The sequence below is a fragment of the Geospiza fortis genome, unplaced genomic scaffold, assembly GCF_000277835.1.
Source record: "Geospiza fortis unplaced genomic scaffold, GeoFor_1.0 scaffold104, whole genome shotgun sequence".
Classification (NCBI taxonomy): domain Eukaryota; kingdom Metazoa; phylum Chordata; class Aves; order Passeriformes; family Thraupidae; genus Geospiza; species Geospiza fortis.
In genome coordinates this window covers 4,762,111-4,787,960 of record NW_005054325.1, presented here as the reverse complement: position 1 = coordinate 4,787,960, position 25,850 = coordinate 4,762,111, and the positions used below count along the sequence as shown (strand labels likewise).

The 25,850-nt window shown below is 38.9% G+C and overlaps 2 protein-coding genes across 3 annotated transcripts in view; one reads left to right on the top strand and one right to left on the bottom strand.

Moving 5' to 3' along the window:
- Nucleotides 1-21,540, top strand: part of RANBP9 (RAN binding protein 9) — a 29,808-nt gene extending 8,268 nt beyond the window's left edge. The window contains exons 2-13 of one of the 2 annotated variants that reach the window (XM_031057001.1): nt 2,542-2,594; nt 4,330-4,497; nt 7,564-7,586; nt 9,548-9,732; nt 10,534-10,646; nt 11,971-12,079; nt 13,495-13,685; nt 15,227-15,374; nt 17,070-17,143; nt 19,277-19,428; nt 20,095-20,206; nt 20,562-21,540. In XM_031057001.1, coding sequence (XP_030912861.1) covers nt 2,546-2,594; nt 4,330-4,497; nt 7,564-7,586; nt 9,548-9,732; nt 10,534-10,646; nt 11,971-12,079; nt 13,495-13,685; nt 15,227-15,374; nt 17,070-17,143; nt 19,277-19,428; nt 20,095-20,206; nt 20,562-20,692 — 1,455 coding nt within the window. In that variant the 5' untranslated portion in view covers nt 2,542-2,545 and the 3' untranslated portion in view covers nt 20,693-21,540. Of the gene's footprint in view, nt 1-2,541; nt 2,595-4,329; nt 4,498-7,563; nt 7,587-9,547; nt 9,733-10,533; nt 10,647-11,970; nt 12,080-13,494; nt 13,686-15,226; nt 15,375-17,069; nt 17,192-19,276; nt 19,429-20,094; nt 20,207-20,561 lie in introns of both variants that reach the window. The other variant, XM_031057000.1, reaches the window with a different exon arrangement.
- Nucleotides 21,541-21,780: 240 nt separating this feature from the next.
- NOL7 (nucleolar protein 7) lies at nt 21,781-25,420 on the bottom strand (the record flags this gene model as incomplete). The annotated part of the gene is made up of 7 exons (XM_031056965.1): nt 21,781-22,266; nt 23,032-23,109; nt 23,197-23,318; nt 23,931-24,027; nt 24,961-24,992; nt 25,177-25,241; nt 25,340-25,420. Coding segments are annotated over 7 exons (549 nt in total), but the record flags the coding sequence as incomplete, so codon positions are not given.
- Between the last annotated feature and the right edge of the window lie 430 nt (nt 25,421-25,850).

Here is a 25,850-nt window from a genome sequence, read left to right as displayed (position 1 = left end):
CATGCATGAAATGTGAGCTTTAAGCAGCAAACGGGAGGACAGTTTGTGTACTTCCTCCCACTGAAGCAAGTCTTTGCAAACCCTGACTCTTGACCTAAACAAGGGTTAAGTGTCTTAAAAAAACAAACAAAAAAGTCCATTCCAGTCTGAAGGTTACAGGTGTGGGGAAAAAGTAATAAAGTTTCATGTAGTGGTTTGGGATAGATACAATTCCTTTTAATAAGTTTTAGAGCATTTAAAGCCTGTCTGTCATGGTACTATTTTCCCCCCATAGTTTATAGTGTACTAACCTAGTTGAACGTGAAATTAGCTATCTGTCAACTCTAAAAAATAATAATTAGCTTAATTGATGAGCCTTTAATTTCTCTTGCTTCAGACCATAAGTTGTAGACATTCCTTTTGCCTTGTGAAAGGTGTCTGTAGTAAATTTATTAGTTGCAATGTTTTTATCTAACTTCAGTTTCTATTAATAGCAAGTCTCCTTCACAAAATGGTGTTAACATTTCGAGTAGTTGTAAGTGCATCCCAGGGAAAAATATGTACTGTTAACATCCATCTTCTTCCTGAGATGGTGTTGGTGCCTAGTGCTTTCCAGTCACTACCAGTAGGTAAAGATTCCTTGTTCCCAGCTGTATTTAAATACAGTTTGCCTGTGTTTACAGCTGTTACTGAGGAAGGTTGGAAGTTAGGATATCTGAGGAAGAAAACAGTGGTGTTGCCAAATTGTTGCCTAGGCCATGATCTTCTATCTAATATTTTGAATTTTTGTGTAACCTTAGTCTTGTTACTATAAAAATACTGAAACAGAACCTTGATTGCGTTTTTAATCTGACTTGCATTCGAAGGCTTTTTGCAGTCAGTGGAGTTAAAGTTATCTAAAATTGTTTTTAAAAGTAAACATCCTTTCTTTAACGAATAAGAGATTTTCAGTCTTCACATGAGTATCCTTCTTGTGTCAGACTATGCTAATAACAACTCTGCCTTTATTATTTAGGACAAAATCAAGGTCTTTCCACTTGTTGCTTTCATTTATAATTGTTTTGTTGAATCTGCTGCTGCAGTGGTGCCTCAGTAATGTATTCAGCAGTGCAGCAAAGAATAATCCTGTTGTTTGTTGCCCTTTGCTTCAGCTCTTCAGTATTTTTAAATGTAATATCTGCTATATATGGTTCTGAGGTTCCATTTCATGCTGGTATGTTTGAAGGAGAGCAAGATGGTATTATTATACATTAGAAATTATCAGAGGAGGGCTTTTTAGGTATCAAACATAGAATCAGGTAAGGTAACTGTTAGAAATGATCCACAGAAAGAGCAGAAACCCCCATACACAAATTAAGCATGTCACTTCTGAGATGTTCTGCTCAGTTCCATTCTGTGGCAAAAGCATTTTAAATAGCAGATTAACTTGCACTTCCAAGTGGAATAGTTGCTTAAAAATTTCATTTTATGAGATGGGAATACAAAGGTCTTGTTTGTTGACTTAAACTTTCTAGATTGCCACAGGTGAATATTTTGTTTTCATACAGTTTATTATTTCGTAGCAAATTCTTGTTAACTGATGTGAACTAGTGTCAAAATACTTCGAATGATTTGATAACAAGTAAATGTAGGTTCAGGTGATTTTTGGATGCTTGTTTTAGTTGTTGGAGGGGGGTTGCTTTATTTTGGGCAAAGGACAGTGGTGAAAGTCTAGATTTTCATTTTGCTGTTTCTCTTTTTGTATTCCTTGTTGTCTTGGTAATGGCATTAGTTCTGCTTAAGAAACAAGCAAAATTGATTTTGCTAACTTCTAATAGTGCTATTTAGGGATGAGGAAATTCTTCATTTCAGCTTTGTAATATTTGCTATTAAATTGTTAACAACTGTCCTGGACACTGATTTTATTAAAACCACCTTTTTGTAAAGCTGGCTTTTGGACTTTATTTCAGATTACCGGTTAGTGTAGTAAAAATATTTTCCCCTCTTTAGTTTGCCATCAGATTACAAGCAGCTGAGTGCCATTGTTGGTAAATTTCTCAAGTTAACATTCTGCTGTACAATCCAGGCCTTTAATGTTTCAGTGTGATCTTTTCATAAGTGCTGTGCAAGGTTGCATTTTGCTGCTGAAGTAAAGCAGTGTTGCATGTATTTTGTAAAATTACTCCTTCCAGTTTGTCTGCAAAACATCATTAGGTATGTTGAAGATGATGAAATTGGTATGTGTATGGCTGTACCCCTACTTTCAAAATAAGATATGACCTTTGGCTTCCTTTGTTCATGCTTTAAACATTTTAACTAATAAAATGTTAGCATAAATGGAACATCATTTTAGCCCAGGATGCCAAAAAGAAAAGAAGTTGTCCTTACCTCCTGTGGAGGCAGGATCTGTCCATATTAAACCATATATGCTGGGAATCCCGTGTTCTTCTGCCACTATTAAATGACCTCTCAGTAGCTTAATTGGTACATGATTAGTCAGCATAGTGTTTCTTGGCAATGTTCCACATACATGTGGTATTTTTGTAAGAGACAGATGCATTTCTTTTGTTCTTTCATTTTTAGTTACATGGGAATTGGGCTTTCGGCACAGGGTGTGAACATGAACAGACTACCAGGTATGTTTCAGTTACTTACATTGGTTTTTCAAATATGCTTCAGCTTTGGTAAGCAATAGAGTGTAGCATGACACCTCTGTGTTGTATCTATTACTGGAGTTATGTAACACTTGCAGCTGAAAAGTTTAACTTTTACTGTACATTTACTCCTGTACTACTTCTGTCAGCTCTTACTGTTATTTTTAACATTATGAAGATATTTTTTAGCAAACAAATATAGTATAAAATTTTCATCATGTGTCCCGATAAAAAATGAAGCTATAGATTTCCATGCTCTGTATGCTGGATTTCTAGCAATAAAAATTATCTACTATGATAAAAACTCTCTGTCAAACATGGAGGGAGCTCTCCTTTTGTTGCTTTCTGTACCTTTGCCTTTCCAGCCTTCATACTAAGAGTATGTAGCCTAGTTTTAAGTTTTGACTGTTCCATTGACCTGCATGGTCAGGGACACTGTCTAGTTAACAACTGTCTGTAGTATCTCTGAATTTGTATGTGTATACATAAAAAACTGGGTTTTTAACAGATCTTTAAATGTGTATAAAAATATCCACCCAAAACCAACCGACTTGAAATTACCAAAATATAAAACCATGTTGAATTGACCTTCGAGTATCTGCATTTCATTACTTTTGAGTTTTAACTTTCTTACCAAATGCTCTGGTAGAGATCCATATGATGACTGCAAGTCCCCTTTACACTGCAAGCCCACCTAAGGCTCATGAATTATTAGTGGGTGGTATTAGGTTTGATTTAGGATGCTATAATTATCAAAGATACTACTAATCAATGTAACTGCAATAATTTGGGGTTGTCTTTAATTTACTGAGAGATGCTTAATATTGTACCAGCTGAAGCTACTGATGATAAAGATTAAGGGTCTAAGTGTGTAAAATATTTCCAAATTAACAGGCAGCAGCTAGGCAGCAGCTTGACAGAAGAGGTTCAGTATTGACTTGCAGAGAGTGTAGATAGGTATTTATAAAAGAGCACAGACCAAGATTGCTTGTTGTGAATGTCATTGAGTAGTGTAAGAGTATGAAGCTTCTTAAAGATTCTACAGCTTCTTCAACTGCAAAATCAGCACCATATTTGCATGCATAATGATTAGCTCTTGGCTGTGATTTTCACCTGTATTGCTAATTTTTTCCTTTTATTTAAAATTTATTTTTATTTTCAGGGGCAGCATAGCTAGTTACGCTATAGTCTAGAGATTCTGTTATTATGCAGAGGCTGCTTGCTGCTGAATAGTCATTGAGAATAATCAGGACTAGAAATATGTTTCCCCAGAGATGCCTGTTTGGTTTGTAGCCAGGACAAATCTGATTATGACATATGGTAGCAATAGTTTTGCAAAATGAAAGGGAGAACAGGAGAATCTTCACTGCTTTACTGGGACATGTCAGATCTGTATATAGCTTTTTGAATTTCAGCATTGTAGCTGATTATATTTTTGGGGTTGGTAATACTGTATGTTGGAGTAAAGAGAAAAATGTGTTATCTGAATTTGCATTACCTGTTATATACTACAAATGCAATTACTTTTTCAGCCATTTTGATAAAAGAAGTTGTCATTTTAAAGATTACACAGTGGCTTTCCTAGATAAGCAATATTAGAAAGCTGAGCATAGTAATTAATTGTGTTAACCTGGCTAGAATATACCAACTTAGCACAGTCTTCAATTTATTTAATAATGAAGAAAATGAATAAACTGCAAATGCTTTTGTTCTCTAGGTTGGGATAAACATTCATATGGTTACCATGGAGACGATGGCCATTCATTCTGTTCCTCTGGAACGGGACAACCTTATGGCCCAACGTTTACTACGGGCGATGTCATTGGTTGTTGTGTCAACCTTATCAACAACACCTGCTTCTACACCAAGAATGGACACAGCCTGGGTATGCAGAAATGCTGCCTTTCATGACAGCACTATGTCTTTAAGTCTGTTGTTAATAGGAAACTCTCTTCACATCAGGAGCAAAGGGTTTGAATAGTTCTTTTGATAGTTTGATAGTCTATGAAGTAATTAAAGAACTGGGAAAAATAATTTCTTCTGTGCCATTAGCACTAGCATTCCTTGTAAATTTGGGAGGATTGGTCTTACAGCATCTCGTTCCACAGGATTTGCATTAATGAACTCTATTACTCAATCCACAAATAGTGCTTGATAGTCATAAAGTAATAGATAAAAAGAGAACTGAAGATAAGGAAAATGGATATATCTAAAATTCCTTGCTGCTGTAGGGGGAACACCCAGCCTTCACTAAAACCTTACATTGGATGCATGTTATTTTGAGCATATGTTGGAGAACAGTGTATTTTGGATCCCCAGTCTGGAGTCATTCATAGTTGGGCTAAAGCCATAAATTATAAAAGTTGAGCTAAAATTAAGTCCATTAAACTCATACAGTAAATTGTAGTATTGGGCAACACTACAAGATAATTTTTGAATTTGAAGATGTCAGGAGTGGGTGAAGTTAAAAATTTTTATGGAATATCTATTTCAGTTACTTAATGTAATTTATTGAGCCAAGATTGTAAGGAAAGAAGAAAAAAATTACTTCTTGCATTAAGAAAGGAGTGGGGGCTTGGGAAGAGATCTTGGAATTGTGCTGAGGGGAGCAGGAGCTTTGAAGGGATAAACCTCAAAGAATAAGGTTTCTGTGATGGGTAGAAATGGTGATAAGGAAAGGAGAGGGTAGCATGAAATGAAGTAAGAGATTATTGAGATAGGTGGTCTTGAAGTTGCTGTTCTATTTTCTTACATTGGCAAATACAAAGTAGGTTTGGAAAAAGGGGGAAGGATGTGGTTTAAATTCTTTTCTAGCCTCCCTGAATGAGACTGACAGTTTGTTTGCTCAGGCTTTGAGCAAACACATCTGACTTGGGAGTTTTCCTGCTTCTACTCACAGCAGGGCTTAGGAGTCTCCTCCTGAGGTCCGTTCCATGTAATCAATTCTGTGATTATATTCTTTCATGATTTAATGTTCCTTCTAAATTGAATGAGTCTATATACCTTGAGACCTAGGGCAGTGGGACGCTTGAAGCATGCACTGTGTAGTTGTTTCTTTTGGCATCCTATTGCAGGATAGGTCCAGCTGGAAGATAAGTGGCTTGTGTTTGCCCTAATCTTTAACTGAGTTAAAGCTGAGAAAAGCAGTCTTACCTTTTTCCCTTTTTGAAACATTCACAATGTGCCTGCAGAGAAGTTGGATCATGTGATCAATTAAAGAGACACAGATGTTCTCACTACCTTTATAGTCACCTGAAAGTGTGAGTGAGCTAGGAAAGGAAGAGCAGAACCCTCCTTTTCAGTGGAAAACATAAAGCAGACTGGATTAGGCCAACTGTGAAACAACAGTGCAAAAGATTAAAATACATTTTTAGAGGAGACCAGAATGGCATGGGTGAGGGGAGGCTAATAAAATGTCATCTGTCAGAGACTGAGTCTGAGAAACACTTTATGGATTTCACAAGGAAACCTGACAGTTGTTCTGCTGTCATGGACTTTGCTAGCTTTAGCTTCTGACATGAGAAAATTGATTCTGTGTTGAGTGGAAAAAGAAATCAGAAATTTTGTCTGTCTCACTGAGTTGTTGCTAGTTGTCCAGAACTCCTATACATTCGTGACTTGGAGGACATTAATGTTAATCTCTGGGCCCACATATTTGGCCTAGAATATAGGAAGTCTCTGGCTCAGCCTGGGATTTGATGCTGCAGAAAGGGCGAAGCTGTTCTCATGCAAGTGTGAAATCCTGGGTTGAAAAGAAGCCCCAACCAACCCCCACGCCACCCCCAAGACCCCAGCTCCTACATACCACTTAGTCATCATTTGTCATGCCTGCAGCCTCCATTTTGGAAAAGAGCAAGCTGGATGTCAAAATTGCCACATAGAAAAAATGGTATAGCTTAGAAAAAGATAAAGTAAGAGCAGGGAATAAATAAAATGATAGCTTTGAGATATGATGGGAGGAAACAAAGGAAACAGATTCACTCAGTATGCCATTCTTCTGTCTCAAAAGATGTGTGTAAGGAATCCAGATGCTCTTGAGCTTTGAAATCCTGGTGAAGAGTAGAGATTGAAAACAGGGATGGAATTTAGGACAAAAGGTTAAAAGCTTTTTTTTCATCTTAAATTTGAAAAGGTGGTGGTACAGAATAAATTGAAGTTTGAAGGGATAACTGGATTTGAATAATTCAGCATTAAAAAAAATACTTGCAACAATAAAGGAAATTCTGAAATACTGTTATTATTTGGCTGTCAGAAGGAGATTACTGATGTGGTTTTTTTTTTAGCTGAAAGCTTCCCACCCTCTGAAATTGCCTGAAGTTCCTGAAGTGTATAGAGGTCATATTTTTCTCTAATCCTGAGACAGCAAAATCACTCCCTTGGTTTTAAGGGTAGATGGATGTGTGTAATTATGTAAGAAGATATTAAGCTGTTCTGTTTGAAAACCAAAGCATGAGGGCATGGATTAGAGTGAAACACTTGCAGGCTGGTTTGGAGTATTATAGATATGTGCTGCTTGTGTAAAGATTGTGAGTGAGTATGAAGAAAAATAATAGCAAACAAGAAAAGACACCATTAAATCTTGACGTTGCAGCATCATGACATGCAAGTGAAAAAGTATTTTCAGATAGCCTTACCTTTTTTCTATAAATATAGTATGTAGCTAGAACTTTCAGACTTTCTAATCTGCCTATCTGTATGATTTGCTAAGTCTTATGATCAATTTTGAAAAAATTAAGGGCAATTTAAGTATTTTTGATGATTACTTTTTGCCAAATACTGCCATTTATTATTTAAAAACCGTGAATTTTGCATAAGCATCATGGATTTCACCATACTTTGCTTATTTCTGAGATGGTTTGAGTGAGATTTCTGAACGGATAATGATACTTTAAGAAAATGAGGCTTGAATCCAGACACATGGAAATTAATCTTAATTTTCTCTTTATTACAGGCATCGCTTTCACAGATTTACCGGTAAGATAAGTGCATTTCCAAATAGTTTTCCTTTGTGTATTTAAGCAGATGTTTCAGATCAGACTAGCATTTACCCTGTGCTTGTCGGAATCACAATGATAATCTTTGTAGCCAGTTTAATATTAGATATTTCTCATCATGATTTCAGTGGTGATTTTTTAATTGAAGGAGAAGGTGTTTTGGTTTTACACTGATCCTTACAAGAGATTTTTCCTTTTCAGGTTTTTTTTTAGCAGAATAATAATACATGTAAATAATTATTACATGCTTTGGCATATTCAAGCCTTACATACAGAATCAGAGATGTATTAAACACCAACATGGTAGATAGCTTCTTGAGATGTTGTCACTGTAACTCATTCTTGATGCCTGATTTTCACAAGTTTTGCTTCATAGAATCAAATGTATCAATTTTTTTTAAAGCTGCACATATCTGAAGTCTTGTGGCTTTTCAGTCAATTAAATTGTGCTTTCCTTAAAAGTGGCATCTGTTCCCTATACTACTGATACAGGCATGATACTGCAATTACTTTGGTTTTCTTCTCATCCCCTTCATTTCTGATTTAATCTGTTCAAGGTGCAGTGTGTGATGCACATCCACCTGGCCAGCTGCTCCCTTTGTGTGGCCTTAAGAGTCAAGGACAGATATTAAGGAAAAATGAAGTCAGTAACCCAAGGAGCCTCTTAGTCCTACCACAGGGTTGAGTGTTTTGTGTAGGAAACCACTGCCACTATTCTGGATCTTCAGGTTGCTAGCACATGGTGCCAGCTCAGGAAAAGTAACACTATAATCTGAAGTATGAAGCTGAACCCCTTTTTAGAATCAATGGTTTCCATCTCATTAAAAGATTTGAGACTTGTGGTTTGTTGATTATTTTAGACTAGGTAACAGTATGAGCATGTTTATTTAAAAAAGCAAATGGTGTATTTGTGAAAATAGAGGCAAGATTGGCTTGGGTGTGGCTTGAGAAACCAGAGTATTTTTCATTTCACTGGGTTCTCTGGGCTCCAGAGTTCCTACTGACCTGTGTGTTGATAACTTCTTACTGATAGCTTTAATTTATTTAGCATAATAGTTCTGTAGATCAACATCCTATTATACCATACCACCATTGTCTGCAGTGTAATTATGATGTAGGTATATTTATTTCATAAAGTTCAAAAAAAATTTAAACTACCTCCCACACACACACACACACACACAAAAGACCCCAGTAACAAAACCCCATTCACAGTGAACAATTGATTTGCCTTGCCATTGCTGAGATGCTCGTTATATTTAAGAAAAGTACCTTTATCCCAAGGCAGATTTTACCTTTCTCATATTTGGCATATTTTAAATTTGCATGGAGACCTAATTTCTAAGCAGAAAATAAAACTGAGACAACAATAAATGCCATTCAAATATTTTCCTAGTTACAAGTCCAGGAATTCACGAAATTGTCAATGCATTGTTACAGTTTTTGTTAGGCACTACAGTTGGTCTTTGAGGCTATTGAGTTTTCTATCCTGTCAGTTCTTACCACTAAAATTCAGTGATGTTTTAAGTATTTCCCTAAAAGGAAAATGGCCCTAAAAGGAAAATGGCCCACTTTGTAAGGTTAATTTCTGTTCTCTTTTTAAAGGAAAAAGACTGGTCTTTAAAATAATAAAAAATTGTTACATAATATTTTGTGGAATTTACCCCAAAAGTTGTAACATGTAGCACAGTTTAAAAAGTGTATTTTCTGGCTAGAATATCAGTAAGATTTTCCTCTTCCAAACACAAAGAAATTATGAGCACTGGGAATAAAATTAGTCAGTCATTGTATTGCTGTATTGGCAGAAGCTGCTTTTACTGCTGGAGTACACTACTAGAAGCAATGAGGTTATTACTAGAGGTGGAAAAAAAAACAAAACAAACCCACAACAGTGGGGATTTTAGGGCAAGTGTCAAAAATTAACTAAAATATTTCTTGCAGCCAAATTTGTACCCTACAGTAGGGCTTCAAACACCAGGAGAGGTTGTGGATGCTAATTTTGGACAACACCCATTTGTATTTGATATTGAAGACTATATGCGAGAGTGGAGAACCAAAATTCAAGCACAGATTGACAGATTTCCAATAGGAGATCGGGAAGGAGAGTGGCAAACAATGATTCAGAAGTAAGACTTGTAATATTATTAGTTTGTTTAAAAGTCATTAGTTGCATGATTTCAGAGATCTTTAAAATGTTTTATCTATTGTCTTGTGCAAAAAGTGATAGATGCTATTAAAAATAGTACAAGTAAGTTTGTTACCAGGTTTGATAACAGTGTAAAAAGGAGTATGAGCAGATTTTGTGGCAGAGTTGTCTGTGTCATTAATAATTTGGACTTTATAATGATGAGTTTAAGACTTCTGTTCTAATTTGTCTTATTTAATACGGGCTTGGGAGTTTGTAGGAAAGTTGTGGTTGTAATGGGCAGTTTTAATACTCTGGGCTCTGGAAATTTCCCTTTGCATTCTCAGCCTTCAGCATGCCAGGTTAAGTTGTGTCTCATTAGTATTTCTTGGAAAAATGGTGGATCTCACTTTGCATTTTTTATTTTTTCAGTGAAAACAAAAACTTAATTTGCAGCAATTTCACGTCAGTGGGAGTAATGAGAAAAGAAACAAAACAGCTTAATTAGCAGTTAATATTTGAACAGACCCTGCCTTTGGGTCATGAATAATTGTTACTAAAATTCATCATAATAAAGTTATGCTTTTATTATTTTTAAAAATTATTTTTCTGTACAGTGTTTTGAAGAATATACTGACTCTTAATTGAATTACTTTTGTCTGACTTGTACAGAGGTCTCTGCATTTCAAGCTGAATTTTTCAATTCAGCTTATTTTATCAAAGAGTTTTTACATTCAGGAGTTCTTGGTTTCTTACCTGCATTTAATGAGTATTTCTGAGTTTTGTTTTTGTTTATTTTTAGAATGGTATCATCTTACTTAGTTCACCATGGATACTGTGCAACAGCAGAGGCATTCGCCAGATCCACAGACCAGACTGTGCTAGAAGAATTAGCTTCCATTAAAAACAGACAAAGTAAGGCTGGAAAGCACGTTGCATCCCTTTTTTCCTCCCTTAAGCAGATACTACATAAAGCTTTTTCTTAAGCAGCATTGTAGAATTTGCTTGCAGCGCTGCTCCATAGCACAGTTCTTTGCTGTCATCTAATGTTACACATGTATGAGCAGCTGGGTATGAAAAATCAACACAGTAATACTTTGTAACTTGTTTGATGTAGCGGAATGTGGTAAATTATCTGTTGTCTTTTCTCTGGAATGGAAGGTTGTGATATGTCTGAAACAATTGTGTGTAATGTCTCTTGAGTGTTTGTGAGAGCTAATAGTTAGTCACAAACAGGAATATAAAACTTAGTCGTGACAAACATTTATATTTTTATCTGAATGTGAAAAGGGATTGAGTTTAGAGAATGTTTTATAAGTTAAATGAAATCTGAGTTTTCCTGCTTACAGCTGTGAGGGGAAGAGGACAAGGACAACTAACAGCAGTTCAGTTCTAACTTGCCATGCCAGTGCTGTTTGCAGCCTGATGGAACAGTGCCTTCCCCTTCCATTTAAATCCCTGCTCTATGACCATCAGCACTTGTGTTACTGTGTGACATACCACATGGGGAAACTGCTTTGGTTGTAAAACAACACATTTGTTGGGGTTTTTTCATTTGGATCAGTTTCTCTGTTGGTGAAGAGAGCTGGGAGACTGTTTGCTGCTTGAGCCAAGTTACAGCCACAGAAGCATCAACTAAAGCAGGGACCTTTGTGAAAGATTTTGCTCAACTCTAGTTAGAAGTATGTGTTGTAGGTGAAAGAGATTGAATTTTTGTTTTTCTTAGTCAAAATTGAACCTGTAGCAGTGTGATGCAATTTGGATGTTCTTGAGTGACAGTAATTTGAAATGTGCTTATTTAAAAAGTTGTGAAAATGAGAAGTAAATCACAGAACAGTGTCTGCAGTCTTATTCCTAGCTCTAAATGCGTAGTCTGACTACAAAGCAGTTGGATGCTGGCAATAAATAAAAATACTGAGTTCTCATTTAGATACATGTAGGTGGAGTGCAGCTCTTAAATTTTCCTGTTGAACATTTTAAGCAAACATGATTTTTCTTTACATTATTTTTTTCTAAAAGAAGAAAAATCTTGTTGATTGATGGTTGCAGTGTCTTTTAATCATTTATGTACGTGTATTAATCCATAAGCTGTCCATTTAACTGATGTTGGTTTTGCTGAACAGAAGTTCAGAAATTGGTTTTGGCAGGATGAATGGAGAACCCATTGAAACAACATAACAGCTGTATCCAAGTTTACTAGAAAAAAATCCTAATCTCTTATTTGTTTTTTGGTGAACAGGAATTCAGAAATTGGTTTTAGCAGGAAGAATGGGAGAAGCCATTGAAACAACACAACAGTTGTATCCAAGTTTACTAGAAAGAAATCCTAATCTCTTATTTGCATTAAAGTGAGTCTTCAAATTATACAGATGTGTGTTTATAGATGGCACAGTACCTTCTGAGACAAGACAGTTACTCATTTAAAGCTTTCACAGAAATTTATACAAAGTTAAGCAGCGCTTTTTAGAAAATGTGTGTATTTCACTTTTTTATGCTCTTCTTATTTGCTACATGTTTAACTAGGTTTTGTCATCGAGGTCCTGGTTTGCAGCATAATTCACATCTCCCTGTAGACTTTTCTCTAGAACTAAGTTCTGTAGTTCTTTTTAATGAACTTAATCCCATTTGGGTGTTAAGTAAAACTTAAAATGGAAACTGATGAAGTAGCATATCCAAGAAGGTTAACAATCCAGATGGCATAAGTTAGTCTGTTCCTCCAAAGGGGTGACTGACTTTAAAGACCAGTTTAAATGAGCCATTTCATTCCATGCCACTTTACTAGAAAACTCTGGCTAAAACTGTGGAATTCCGTAATCCCAAAGAGTTCTCTTGACTTCCCAGGTACACAATAGTCTCCTTCATTCTGGCATTTTTACTTGCCAGCTGTGCTGTTCTCCAGAATTTTGTATCACATTGCAGTGTTTGAATGTGGAAAAAATGCGTTATCTCCTCTAAGAACAAAGCACTTTAATTTTATGTTCAGTTAAATAACTGGGAATGTGTTTGAAGTCTGTCATGCTCAAGTGCTGAACAAAATTCACGTGACTCCAGACTTAGTACTCCAGACTTATCACAGAATTCACAAAATGCGAACATTTTGATGAAAGACTTCACTCAATAGCATCAATTTTATGTTATCTTTCTCTCAGTCTGTCTAAATTTTGCCTGTTCTATTGAGGCTACTGAAGCCTTAAGCATAAAGCAGGAGTTCTGAGCCTTCCTTAAAGTCCATAGTAAAACCTCCTTATCTAAAATGAAGTTGACAAAGAGCAACAGCCTCTAAAGGGAAGGTTTGTATGGGACTTTGCTTTTCAAACTGTTTTCTAGGGCAGGTGTTTAATGTTAGGTGTTACCCTTTAATGCTTAATGTTCCAGACAGTCAAACTCTGTTCTCATTTACTTTGAGAGAAATGACAGACATGACAACATAATGACATATCTTTCTCAAGAAATAACCTTGCCCCTGCCAATAGAAGAAAACAGTTAGACCAAGAAAATATAGTTTAAATCTCTAGACTTTGAGGACTTAGTGACAAAGGCTGTCCTCCAAGGATAATATTCCTGTTCGACTCCCTCACAAATTTGTAATTGTGTATTTTTGGCGGAATGCTCCAGTGCTTATTGACGATTGGGTTACTGACATTCAGCATTTTGTTGAGTCAGACTTGTTCTATATTTAACACTAAAATGAAATCATTGCTATCGTTGGTAATTTGAAATGTGTAAATGGCTTTATTAGCTTAACTTTCTGCCTTTTGTTTAGGGTGCGTCAGTTCATAGAGATGGTGAATGGTACAGACAGTGAAGTGCGGTGTTTGGGAGGCCACAGTCCAAAATCTCAAGACAGTTACCCTGTTAGCCCACGGTCATTCAGTAGTCCTAGCATGAGTCCCAGCCATGGAATGAATATTCACAATTTGGCAACAGGCAAAGGGAGCAGCACACACTTCACTGGTAAGTTCATGTGGAGGATGCACCACACAGATTTGGACGCACCATGCCACATAGAATTTTTTTTTTTAACTTAAGATTTTATGCTGAATGCTGTGTCTAACAGTAAAATGTTAGTGATTAAAATATGGGATTTCCAGTCCCTGGGAAAAATGAAAGTTTCATCACATAATTTTTGCATGTGCTCTTGGGTTTACTTCTTGCAAAGTAGGTTGCTACCAGTTTCTAAGAAGTTGGGAAGACCTCTGGGAAGTGGAAGGTTCTGACATACATTTCTCTTGTCTTTTTGATGATAATTTATGGCTTGGGCAAGATGGTTTAAGTCCAGTAAGTGGTATATATGATCCATTTCCTGTGGTGTTGATGGAGAAGTCAGAATAGCTGTGGTTGAGCAGGAAAGCTGGGTGGTATGGCTGAGTAAAAGACATGCTGCTGGCAGCCACATTTCAGTCTGCACAGTTGGAACATTTCTTAGAGCATTTAAGTAGTGGGAAATCTTCAGTGGGAGGCCACTAATGTTCAGAGCCGTCCCAAGCTTATGGGGAGATCCCTATGCCTTCCAAAGCACCCCTGCTGAATGGAAGCAGAGCATGTTACAATGATACCTGAACATGGCATCCTTGAAGACTAAGACTCTTAAGGTAGCAGAGACCATCAGTTTTCACTTATGTTTAATTTCCAAATCCAAACTGGAGCTGATTGGGGGCACTTTTTTTTTTTTTCCCTCTCTGGGGTGCCAGTGAAGAACCACTCAGATTTTCTGGTTGTTCTTCAGGTGGTTATTGGGATGTAGTGTAGAAAGTACCTGTAATTTTTGTAATTTTGAAAATCGAGGCAGGTTAATGAATGTATTACTGGAATTGTTGTTTGGGATTTTGTAAATGGCAGCAGCTGCTTTCTTTATAATAAGCCCTTCCTGTGACCTGTTTCTATTTTAGAACATACTTGGGAGCTCTTGGTTTGATGGAACTGGCAATTACATGTTTGCTTCAAATGGTAGTTTTCCTGTTATATTTTAGAAGGGTCAGAAGAGATTTTATCTAGGCATCATAATTTCACAGCATGGTGTAATTTTTTTAGCAAAGCACAATATTAACAATTAAAATAATTACATGGTGAAGGAGGTTGTATGTAAGTATAGCAACATGCAGAGTATTCAGCACTGAATTCTACTGCACATTTATCAAAAGAATTATGTGATCAGGAATTAATAATGTTCGCTTCCATTCATAATGATTACAGTGGCCTAGAAAAGATTTTCTAAAAATCTTCTGCATTAATGCAGTTTTTTGTTTTACCAGTATATTAGTACAACTGGAAAAACCTTCTTGTGTCTGTGTTCATACTTGTTAAATAATGCTTAACTTCTGCACTCTAGAAGCCTTAAGGGTTCAAATACCTGAAACATGGAGGTGAAGTACTTGAGTTTGTGTGGCAAATTTAGCATACTTGTTCCTGGTCAGTAAATGCTACACTTCTTTTTTTTCTGTAAACTTATCTGTAAGTACCACTTTATGACTACAACTGTTAAAATTTCCTTGCAGGGTTTGAAAGTAGTTGCAGTAATGGAGTAATATCAAATAAAGTGCATCAGTCTTACTGTCACAGTAAACACACGACCACCAGCTTGAATGTACCAGAGCTCAACAACATAAATGTATCCAGATCACAGCAGGTTAACAGCTATTCCAGGTAAATAAACTTAAGATGCTTCTAAATCACTTTAAGGCTTCTCTGTTCTCCATGTGTTTGCATGGCAGGGAAGAGTTTTCAGTGGGTTTTGATGTGATGGTTTTTTTCCTCCCTAAGGACAGTTGAAACAAAGTGTATGGAGCCAACAGCTTGTGGTAATTCTGGTTGTTTTGACAGTTCAAGCTCAATAGACCTTTTTCTCCTGTTGGGGTAAAGAAATGAAGTGGACAAAAATAAATTACCTTGCTTATAGCTATGGTCAGTTTTGAAGTTCCATAGTGAAGGTTAATTAGCTCTTTGGCACTTCTAAAAATTCAATTTAATTGAAGCCACTGATAATGATTTAAGTGTGTTGCACACAGATAATGAAAAGTTTTCCAGATACTCTCAATTTGTGGCAGTATCTGGAAAGTAAACACAGTTGAAATGCAAATAAAGTGTGGATTCCCTTTCCCTGTATACTCCAGGATTGTTTGCCTACTCCAGGCACTGTCACGAGTGCAAATGCATTCAGTTCAGAGAATGAAAATAAATCTCTTAACCAGGGTTAGTAGGGTTCTTCATAACCAGTACGGTTAAGCTCTAGGTTGCATGGATGCAGCAGAACCCAATTTGATGTGAAATGCAACAGCACTCAGCTGCTTTGTGCCAAATGGATTCCCAAAACTACCACACAGGATGTGATGATGTGGTGGTGATGACCAAAGGTATTTTAGTTGAATAGTGATAATTGGGGTAAAAAAGTAAGAGTAACAATTTACTTTTTAACTTTCCACAATTTCTATTTGCATCAGCAGTTGCCTCTGCCAAAATGTCTGGCAGTGTCCAGGCAACTTGGAGATTTTTCAGGAAGGAAGACAGTTTCTTGGCTGTGTTCTTGCCCAGTCAGAGAGGCCTTTTGGTTTCCTTCCTTAAAGGAAGCTGAGTATCTTTGGTTGCTTAGAAGCAAGATATTAAACTTCCAAATTGAATCTATTTGGTCTTGACAGAGGTTTTAGGTTGCTATTCTCCATGATGGAATAGAACAGGCCAGGATGCAACTGTCAGCAAAGCTCAGTCCCCAAAGCCACGCTGGCATTTTTAAAAGCACTTCTGTGAGCAGAGGGTTGTGAGGAGCTGAATGCTCTGCATTTGCCACTGAGTGTCTCTTCAGTGTTCTGCTTTATTCAGCATTTGCTTTGGAGTTTTCTTTTTTTGTTTTCCCTCTGTCGTTCCACAGAGTAAATAAGAGGAGAAGGCATTTTTTCAAAATAATTAGTTATCTAAATACGGTATTTTCCAAGTAGGATGTATATTGACTTAATTATATTCTTGATGTATAAATGCTAACTGTATTGAAAAGTGGGAGTAGTATATTTTCTCAATGCATTTTCTTCAACTCTGTGTATATACAATTATATAAACAAGGTAAGAACTTTTTAGTCTGTATTTATATTCCTTACTCCTGAATAATGGGGGACATGTTTAAATTTTCAGCATCTGAAAACAGTATTTTACTGAAAACTATGGTTAAGGCAACCTTGAAACTTTCCATGGTGCTCTGGTATTACCAGTTGCTGTCAAAGAAACTGTGGTCTACCTTGGTAATATTTAACAGCAGCTTTTCAGTAGCTGAGGAGGTAGTGTGATGAAGTTGTAAAGATAACCTAAGTACTTAAATATGAGTAAAACTTGTATTTACTACTCTCTTTTCAGCAATGATGTAGACATGGAAACAGATCACTACTCCAATGGGGTTGCTGAGACTTCATCCAATGGCTTCCTAAATGGTAGTTCTAAACATGATCACGAAATGGAAGAATGTGACACAGAAATGGGTCTGCAGTGATATTTCTTACATTTTTATTAAGTGATGGCAACAAGGTTATGTTTTTACTTGCAATGCTTCCCAACTTGAAAATTAGGGTTACTAGCTCAAATCTTTAATTTTTGATTGTTTTGCTATTATTAGATGTATATTTTAAAACCACTGATTTAGGTGGTCCAATATCAGTGTGAGAACAGGGAAAATGGGTAACTCATGGCTACTGAAATTAGCATTAATTTTTAAGGAAGTCCCTCTGAGAAGAAACACCTGGTTGTGTAGCACCCTGTGTTTGAGTTGGGAAATTGCTTCTCCCTCTTCCCATTCATGGTTCTCATGGCATCTTTGTGCTCCACAGTAAGCACAGAAATTCTAAATCTTTTATATTGAAATGCAAAGTGCTAATATTTAATGCACAAGAGTTTTATTAGGGAAATGTAAAAATTAAAAATTAACTTTTTCCCATGTTTTCCACCAAAAAAATACCTATCTGTATAGTTATAAGGTAAAAATTAACTTTGTTTTACTTAATTTGCTTTATACTCTGTCATGCCCATTGATGTTGGTGACAAATGAGTATTTAAATCCCCTCTGCTTGCCCTTTGTGCAGCTGCAGAATTGGTACTCAAACAATTGATTTAAGCAGATGTCAGTTATGTGTAGTTTAAATGAAATGTGCAACTGGAGACCTTCAGAATGCAGCAGCGTGTGCAGAGCGCTGAGAGCGCTTCCCAGTTCTGGGGCTGCTGCTGCTGATGATCCTGCAGCTTTGCTGGGAAATGCGGTGGGACAGCAAATGTCATTCTCCTACAGCCCTGCAAGGAGGAATGCAAGTTGCCAGACCATTTTCCCTGCATTGTGCTCTGAAACTGGATAATAACGAGACCTTATTTCTGTGACAGAAAACCCAAAACAGGTCCTTGCTCTTTTGCAGCCTTTTCTGCAGAGACTTGCTGTGACAGACATGCAGCAGCTGCACAGGGCAGGGAGTTGTGCTTTTTGTAGTGTAGTTGTCTCCTGCCTTTGGAAAGTCTAGATGAGGCTAGGGACAAACACCACTACTTGAAGATTTGTGGGTGCTTCACCTACACTGTTTACCCCCCAACTCTGCCCCCAGGTTGAGTCTGGTGGTTTTTCACTTTTTGAAATATTTACATATTCTCCTTAGTGCTGTGTATTGAAGGTTAAGTAGGCAGGTATCTTCCAGAGGTGATACACATAAATCTAAGGGGGGAAAAAAAAGTAGCCAGTTGAAAATCCTGTTTTGAAAGAGTAGTCAAAAATATATCACTAAATAGCAGTGTTAAAGATAGAAAGAAGAATGGGTTTGTAACTGAAGAGTCTATCAAAATGCTCATTTTAAAACTTGATTCCATTGATGAAAAAAAGACAAGGAATGGATAAATGCCTTTTTGTTAATGTGATGCTTTAGGTGTAAATTTTTAAAAAGCAGATTTTTCAAAGAAGCCAAGTGTTAGTTTACTATTTGTAAGCTGCATCAATATCTTTTAAAATCACTAGTATTGGGAGTATTGTATGAAACAGTAAACAAATCAGTTGTAGTGTCCTGCTTGATTACAAAAGAAGCCTGAAATAGCCAAATTATTTAAGATAATGTGTTCTGCAAGGAGTATGAACAGCCTAAATTATTGTCTTGTAGCAGAGTCCATCATGGCTGTTGAGGAAGTTTGGCATTTTTTTACACTCCATTAGTTCCCAATTTTTGGTGTATCTTCAGAAATGCAATGCCAAAGAATTAAAAAAGTTAGAACTGTGGGACTTTCATTGCTATTTTTAAACTCCCTTAAATTTTTAGGGTAAAATCTGGTTTCTCTTCTAGTTAGTTTAAAATTACCCCTTGCAGATAACAGCACGTGCTGTGACAGCCTTTGCCATTAGTGAATCAGATCTCTTAAACATTCCTAAGGAGCTGTTCCCCAGTGTGTGGTACAGGAGCACATGGGGCCAGGGTCTGAGGCTGACCTGCTCTCTCTGGGCAGGCAGCTGTGTTTGGGTGAAATCAGTGCAGAGTCTGTAGATCCATAGGTTGTTACCCTCGGCTCTGCCAGTGGTGATGATGAAGATATCGTTTCTTTAGAAGTAGATTCAAGTCAGTTAAGACGCCAGCTCTGTGGTGGCAGCCAAGCAGCCATTGAAAGGATGATCCATTTTGGAAGAGAATTGCAAGCAATGAGCGAGCAGCTAAGAAGAGAATGTGGCAAAAACACAGTGAATAAGAAAATGCTCAAGGTATGTTTAATCTTCTTGTAAAGGTGCATAACTGTGCTGCCCAGCAGGAACTTCCCACAGCATGTTGTGCTGGAATACTGTTCTGCCTTAAATTCTGCCATTTTTCATGTGTCTCAGAGTAGATGTTCTGGTCAGCTGTGGTGTAGCACTGTCTTCTTTTTTGTCTGTGCAACACATGCTCAGGGAAGATAATTTTGTGCTTTTACACAGTTAAACACAGAAATTGATTTAGTGCTTTCCTTTCTCTCATTTGTGACCATGTAACTTGCCCTCGAGAATCAAAGTTCTGGTTTCGTCTTTTTGATCTTTTGTCAATGATAAATGAACCGCAGGGGGATTGGTAGAGATGCCCAAAATCTGCATGTTAATTAGTTTGCCTTGATTTAAGACTGCTCTAGAAAAGAATTCTCCTGCCAAAGACTGCATGCAGTTTTCAGTCTGTTGTATCTTACCCCATCAGTTAGTAAAATAATGCTACCTTTTGCCTTGCTCTTGGGAAAAAACCCTAAATGGAGCAAGTCCTGTCACAATTTCTTTTTATCTTTTTGTATTGATGGATACTGACAATCACCTTTGTGATTCTGAATCAAAACAGTTGAACAAAACATCCCTTCTTTTCACTAGTAGCTTGTAGCTGTAGATGTAATTGAAGTCATCTTCCCACAGGATGCATTCAGTTTGCTTGCATATTCTGATCCCTGGAGCAGCCCTGTTGGAAATCAGCTTGACCCCATACAAAGAGAACCAGTGTGCTCTGTGCTCAATAGTGCAATACTAGGTAAGTGTGGCCTGCTGGCTGCCCAGGGGACTCGGGCTGCCTCCCCCGTGTCCCACACAGGTGGCTCTGCTGCTCCACTGTAAGGATAGCAGTGTTGGGTACACTCTTCTGGGAAGAGAGGGATCGTTTTGGAGGGTATGTAAAATAACAGGTACTTGCCTGCTGTTGTAATTCAGAGCAAAAATGGCCTGTTCAGTAATGGTGTTGTGCAAGGTAACGTTGTTGCTCCTACTTTGTGGCTTGCTCGAAGAGTAAACTTGCAGATGAATGATTTAAGTAGTTTAGATGTCAAGTTTTAAGGGTGTTATTATGAAATTATTCAGGTATTTTAACCGGCACTGTGATTCTTTTTCAGAGACTCACAATCTGCCAAAGCAACCCCCGCTTGCCCTGGCCATGGGACAGGCGTCACAGTGTCTAGGACTGATGGCCCGGTCAGGAATCGGATCCTGCGCCTTTGCTACAGTGGAAGACTACCTACACTAGCTATGCATTTTGAAGGTCTGAAAGGCGTTGTGGCATATTCAACATGGAAAGTAGACCAGCTCTGCTGACTGGAATTTGGAATTTTAATTATGTACTAAGGACAAGTCTGTCGCTTTATGTTGCTTCCTAGTTTACAGCATGATGCAAATGATTTCTAACTTAGTGTTAGGAGATTTCCATCTTTAAACCTCTTAGACAACTAAGAGTTGAAAATATCACTGGTAACGTCAGACATCCAAATTGACAAGTACCAACCCTTTGAACGATTGTCCAAAACAAACCAAAAATCCTGCTACCTTGTGGTGGGACGGAAGAATAGAAAACATGGATGTATTAGCATGTGGGTGATGTAAACGTCAAGCAGGATGACTTGCCAACCTCCACCCCCATTGTTACATAGTTCAATCAGTGTAATTTGCAAAATGCAAATGGTTTGGATATATAGTGTTGATGGGAAGAAATGATATTTTTTAATGTGTACTGTAAAACTTGAATTACTCAGGAGCTGAGTGAATATGTTTGTTGCTACTTACAATCCCAACCTGTTGATCTTAGTAGTTTTTTGTTTTAACATGGTCTTTTCAACTTCGTTTCCTTGTTTAACTACAGACAGCTTCTGTTGTGTAGGCTCACCAGTTTAACTGTTGTATTATAACAGTATTACATGTCAACACAGTGTGGTTATGACCTATTTATATAAAAACCAAATATTTAGTCAATTTACAGTCTTAATTTAATCTTTGTACACCTTGCATTTTTAAAAGTGCTTAAATAGTACTATATTGCAATAAAATGTAGTGATATCATAATTAACCAGCCATTAAAAACTTACATCTACATCCACAGTAGCATGGACGTGTATGCTACATTGTCTTGTTCTAGAGCTCCATCCTAGAACAGCAGTTCTTGTGGAGACCTCTGAGGGGAGCTGCCACCTCCCCGTGGAAGCTGGGCTGGTCCAGGTGAAAGGTTTTGCCATGTTCTTGCCACACGGTCTAGCTAACAGTGCAGGAAGCTTACTCGGGCCTCCCTGCAGATGGGGAAAATCCCTTACTGCTGGAAAGTAATCATGAGGCTGGAGAGAAGTGTCCTGCTGTGGGAGCTGATTTAATGATTCTGCTGTTAGGGTACAGCCTTAGAGACACCAGTCACTGAAGCAGCAGGAGTAACTGCCTGCTGTAAGGAATGCAGCAGCCACAACAGTAGGTACAACATTGCTGATGTTTATTCTCTGCAAAGGCATTGCCTCACGGAGGCAGCTCAGCAAGCCTGGTCCTAGCACCAGCTGTTCTACAACACTGGCCTGGCTGCTCTGTAGCTTCCCCAGGAACTTCTGAAAGGGGAGAGGAGAATACAGGGAAGTTCCATCAGGCTCAGCTCAGTGCCTTCTGCTGGCTGGAGCTGAAAGCAAAGTGATGATGAAGTGGGAAAAACACCTGTGTTGCGTTGAGATCAACTGTCACTAAAAGTCCTTAGCAGCATCTTCTGAAAAAGCTGTCTTCAGACTCCATTTTTAATATGTGTTGCCAGCCAGCGTTTCTTAAACCTTGCTGCTTTTTCCTTTTTATCTTGCCCTTTAAAAAAAAAAAAAAAGCTGTTAGTTACCATTTTTCTTAGCCCCCGTGTGCTGGAGAAGCAGCAATCCCTTGGCAGCTGCAGCATTTCAGAACAGAACAACCACTTCAAACACTGATAAACTTCCTACAGTATTTTATGTGCCCCAGGTGCATTCCACTGGCCAGGAGTAGCAGTTTGCACCAGCCTCCTTAGGAGGGTGGGGGGGATACAGTGGTGCTTGCAGTGGTGGAGCACAGATGGAAAGCAGGCCCTGCTAGCTAAGGACCAGTAACATTTCCCTCTGGTGTTCATGACCCTCACAGAATGTGTGGGTGTGAAACTGTCCTTGTCCATTATGGAAATGAGGAGACATGTGTGCTATTTCCCTGTGCTCACATAGAGGTTCTGGGATCTTGGTATCTTTTAAGTCTGAGATGCATCTAAAATGCCTTCCAACAGCTCAGAGAGTGGAGGCTGAAACAACAGCTCCTTACGTATTTATTTCACTGAGCAGCCCTGGCTCTAATACAAGAGCTGTCTCTTAACATACCAAAAATGAGGTAATTTTTTTTTAAATAGTGTCTCATACACCATCTCTGGCAGTGTGCTCATGACACCCACTGAAGCTGCAGTGCGCTGCTGCCCTTCCCTTACTCTCCAGGTGCTTGGAGTTAGAGGATCACAAGCCATGATGCTCTGGCATGGAAACCCTGATTTTATTCAAGTGTACCTTTTAGCCACATATGCAGAAAACAGTACCTACTCTGACTTTCTATACTCACCCCAAGACTTGTCCACAAACTGAACAGCAGCTTTTTTGACAGGGGCTCTCTTGTTTGCAAGGGAGAAAAATTCATTTGCTGAAATGGAGACAAATGTTATTTTAATAACCAAGTTCAGGGCAGACAAGGCTCCATCCAGACCCACCCAAGAGCAGCAGTGCTTACCCGGTACCCGGTTGGTGTGTGGCCCATAGAGCTGAGCATTTAGGAAGTCTTTGGCCAGCTGTTGGTGGAGGCCTGTGGCACTGTGGTCTTTCAAGCACACAGCCACGTAGTTCCCTTTTGTCCTAGTCAGAGAGAGATGTAAATCCGTGAAGCGTGCTTACAGGATCCAGAACAGACACTGCTGTCAAGCTTTGCTACTTGAGCACAGCAGCAGCCAGTGATGGTTTCTGATACTCAGATGAGCTTTGTGGCAGTATTAAAAAAATAAAAAGCTGGACCAATACTCTCAAGCTGTTGTCCTATGCCTTTGTGTGCCCTGAGTAGTTTCCTTAGGCATCCTGAGCTTATCCTACCAGAAGCTAGGGCAATTACTCTCTAGGGCCATCAGTGACAATGAAATAAAGAGCAGAGAGAAAAGCTGATTGAAAGGCAGGAATTTGGTGCTCAACCACCCTACAGCACAATGTGTACTGCTGTGCTTATGACGGCCCAGCCATCTCGTAGCAGTTACATATATGTAATATGCAAAAATTATTTCTATCATATATATATATATATATATGTATGCACACATATATAAGTATGCTAAACCAGAAGCTATTAAAGGTGCTTTTAGCACATAAATACGCTTTCAATCAGACAAAGGATGGGGGAGCATGAAGTGCAAAGAGGTACAGCCATGTAGTGACAGAACAGACCTTCCCACACCAAGCAAAATCATCTCCTCCTCCTACCTGGCACCCTTCCTCCTCTTTCCTTTCTTCTCCTGCACTTCAGCTTGGCCTTGCTCCAGCTCTACAGCCTCAGCTTCAAGTTCTTCACCTAGAGTAACTTGTAAATGAAATTTCCCAAAGGTTACAAATCAAAACCGACTGGTGAAACAGGAACAGGACTTACAACAAGCAGCATTTTTCAGAAGCACTGACTAGGATGAACTAGGATGAGGGAGGGAAAGAAATATGCTGAGGGGAGCAACCCAAAGTACTGCTAGCCAGCTTTCCTTGGCATCAACAAAATGGGATCCCATCACTGGACAAAAATTCAATGCAACACAACAGCTATGGGTAACCCATAAAGGGAAATCCAGCTCTGGCTTCAGTCTTGCTTCATTCTCAGCTCATCTCTTTGTTATGTCAATACAACAGATCTTTTTTTAAATAAAAGCAAGAAAAAGTAGCAGTTACATAATGCAGCAGCATGTGAGGTTTGGATGAGAGAACTGTTTAAATAAAATATTTTTAAAAGATTTTTTCTAAAGTACTTAGAAGTACAGATGAAGCAAAACCAGCAGTCGTAAACACTCTAGACTCTTGATTTTGTAATTCTGAGTTTGAAAAAAGTTACTTAATATCCTACAGATGCTATTTAACTGTAGTTTGATAAGCATAGAGGCAATTTAACAACTCTACCCAGGAATAGCCTCTATAACTTAAAATGCAGGCTAAATATGAATCTACCTTTGATAATCCTTGCTTTTTCTGCTTTAACACCTGCCCATGGTTTCCTTAAACACTTCAGGCTGTTTAACTGAAATCACTGCACAGCAAGTGACTTCTGTAAAATGTGTAAGAATTAGACTGAATCTGACTTTGTATTTTTCTGCAGACATTTCTTTTCCTGGGGAAAAGACAATCTGTCCAGTGTGTTCATGATTCAGACTTGGAGAAGGTGTCTTCACCAGAGCTCTCCCTTGAACTCTGGCACAGGAATAAATTCCTGAAGTACCAGATATGCACCTTGTTAGCAAAGTGAGCTGTAACATACCTGGATCATCTGCCGCAGCCTGCTCAGCGGGCCTGGGGAGCAAAGGGAAGGCAACAGGTTACTCTTCAATTTACACTGCCTTCCTTGACTAAAGCAATGAAACCCCCATTTCCAGTATGGTCTCCCAAACGAGGACCAGAAAGGGCTGCCCCAGGGGTGAGAGATACGGAGAGGGGGGATTCCAACAGCCACCACCGCCTGCCCTGGTCCCCTCACCGTGCGGGCACATCCTGCAGTTCCTGCAGCTCCTGCAGCACGGCCTCGGGCAGCAGCCTGCGCTTCTGTGGGGGAGAGAGAGGGGAGTCAGGCGGGCACGGACACGGCCGGCACACACACACAGCCGGGGCCCGCCCGGCGCCCCGCGCGGGTAGCGCGGTACCTTCTGCTCCGCGAACAGCTCCTGGTGCCGCCGCCGCTTCTCCTTCAGCAGCTCCCGGTGCCTGCGGGAAGGCGCGAGCCACCGTCAGCATTCCATGGGAGGAGAGGGGGAATTACGGGCGAGGACAAAGGGGGTGAACGAGGGCTTGGAAGGGCAAAGGAGGTTGTGAGGAGGGGCAAGTGGGGGGATAAGGGAGAGGGAATAGGAAAAGTGAAAGGGGGTTAGAGGGGGGGAAGGGGTTGCGGACGGGATAAGGAAGGAGAAGGGGCCGGGGAGGCATAAGACGGGTGGTGAGGTAAGAAGGGAGATAAGGCGGGGAGGGAAAGGAGGCAACAAGGGGACATAAGCAGAGATGAGGGAGGGAATAAGGGGAGGATAAGAGGGAGAAAGAGGCGTGTACGGGGTAAAAAGGGGTCTAAGAGGGTAAGAAGGGTGGAGGGGGGGGTTAGAGAGGTAAGCGAGGGGTTAAGGCGGCGGTAAGAGGGGTGAAAGGGGAGATGAGCAGGGCTAG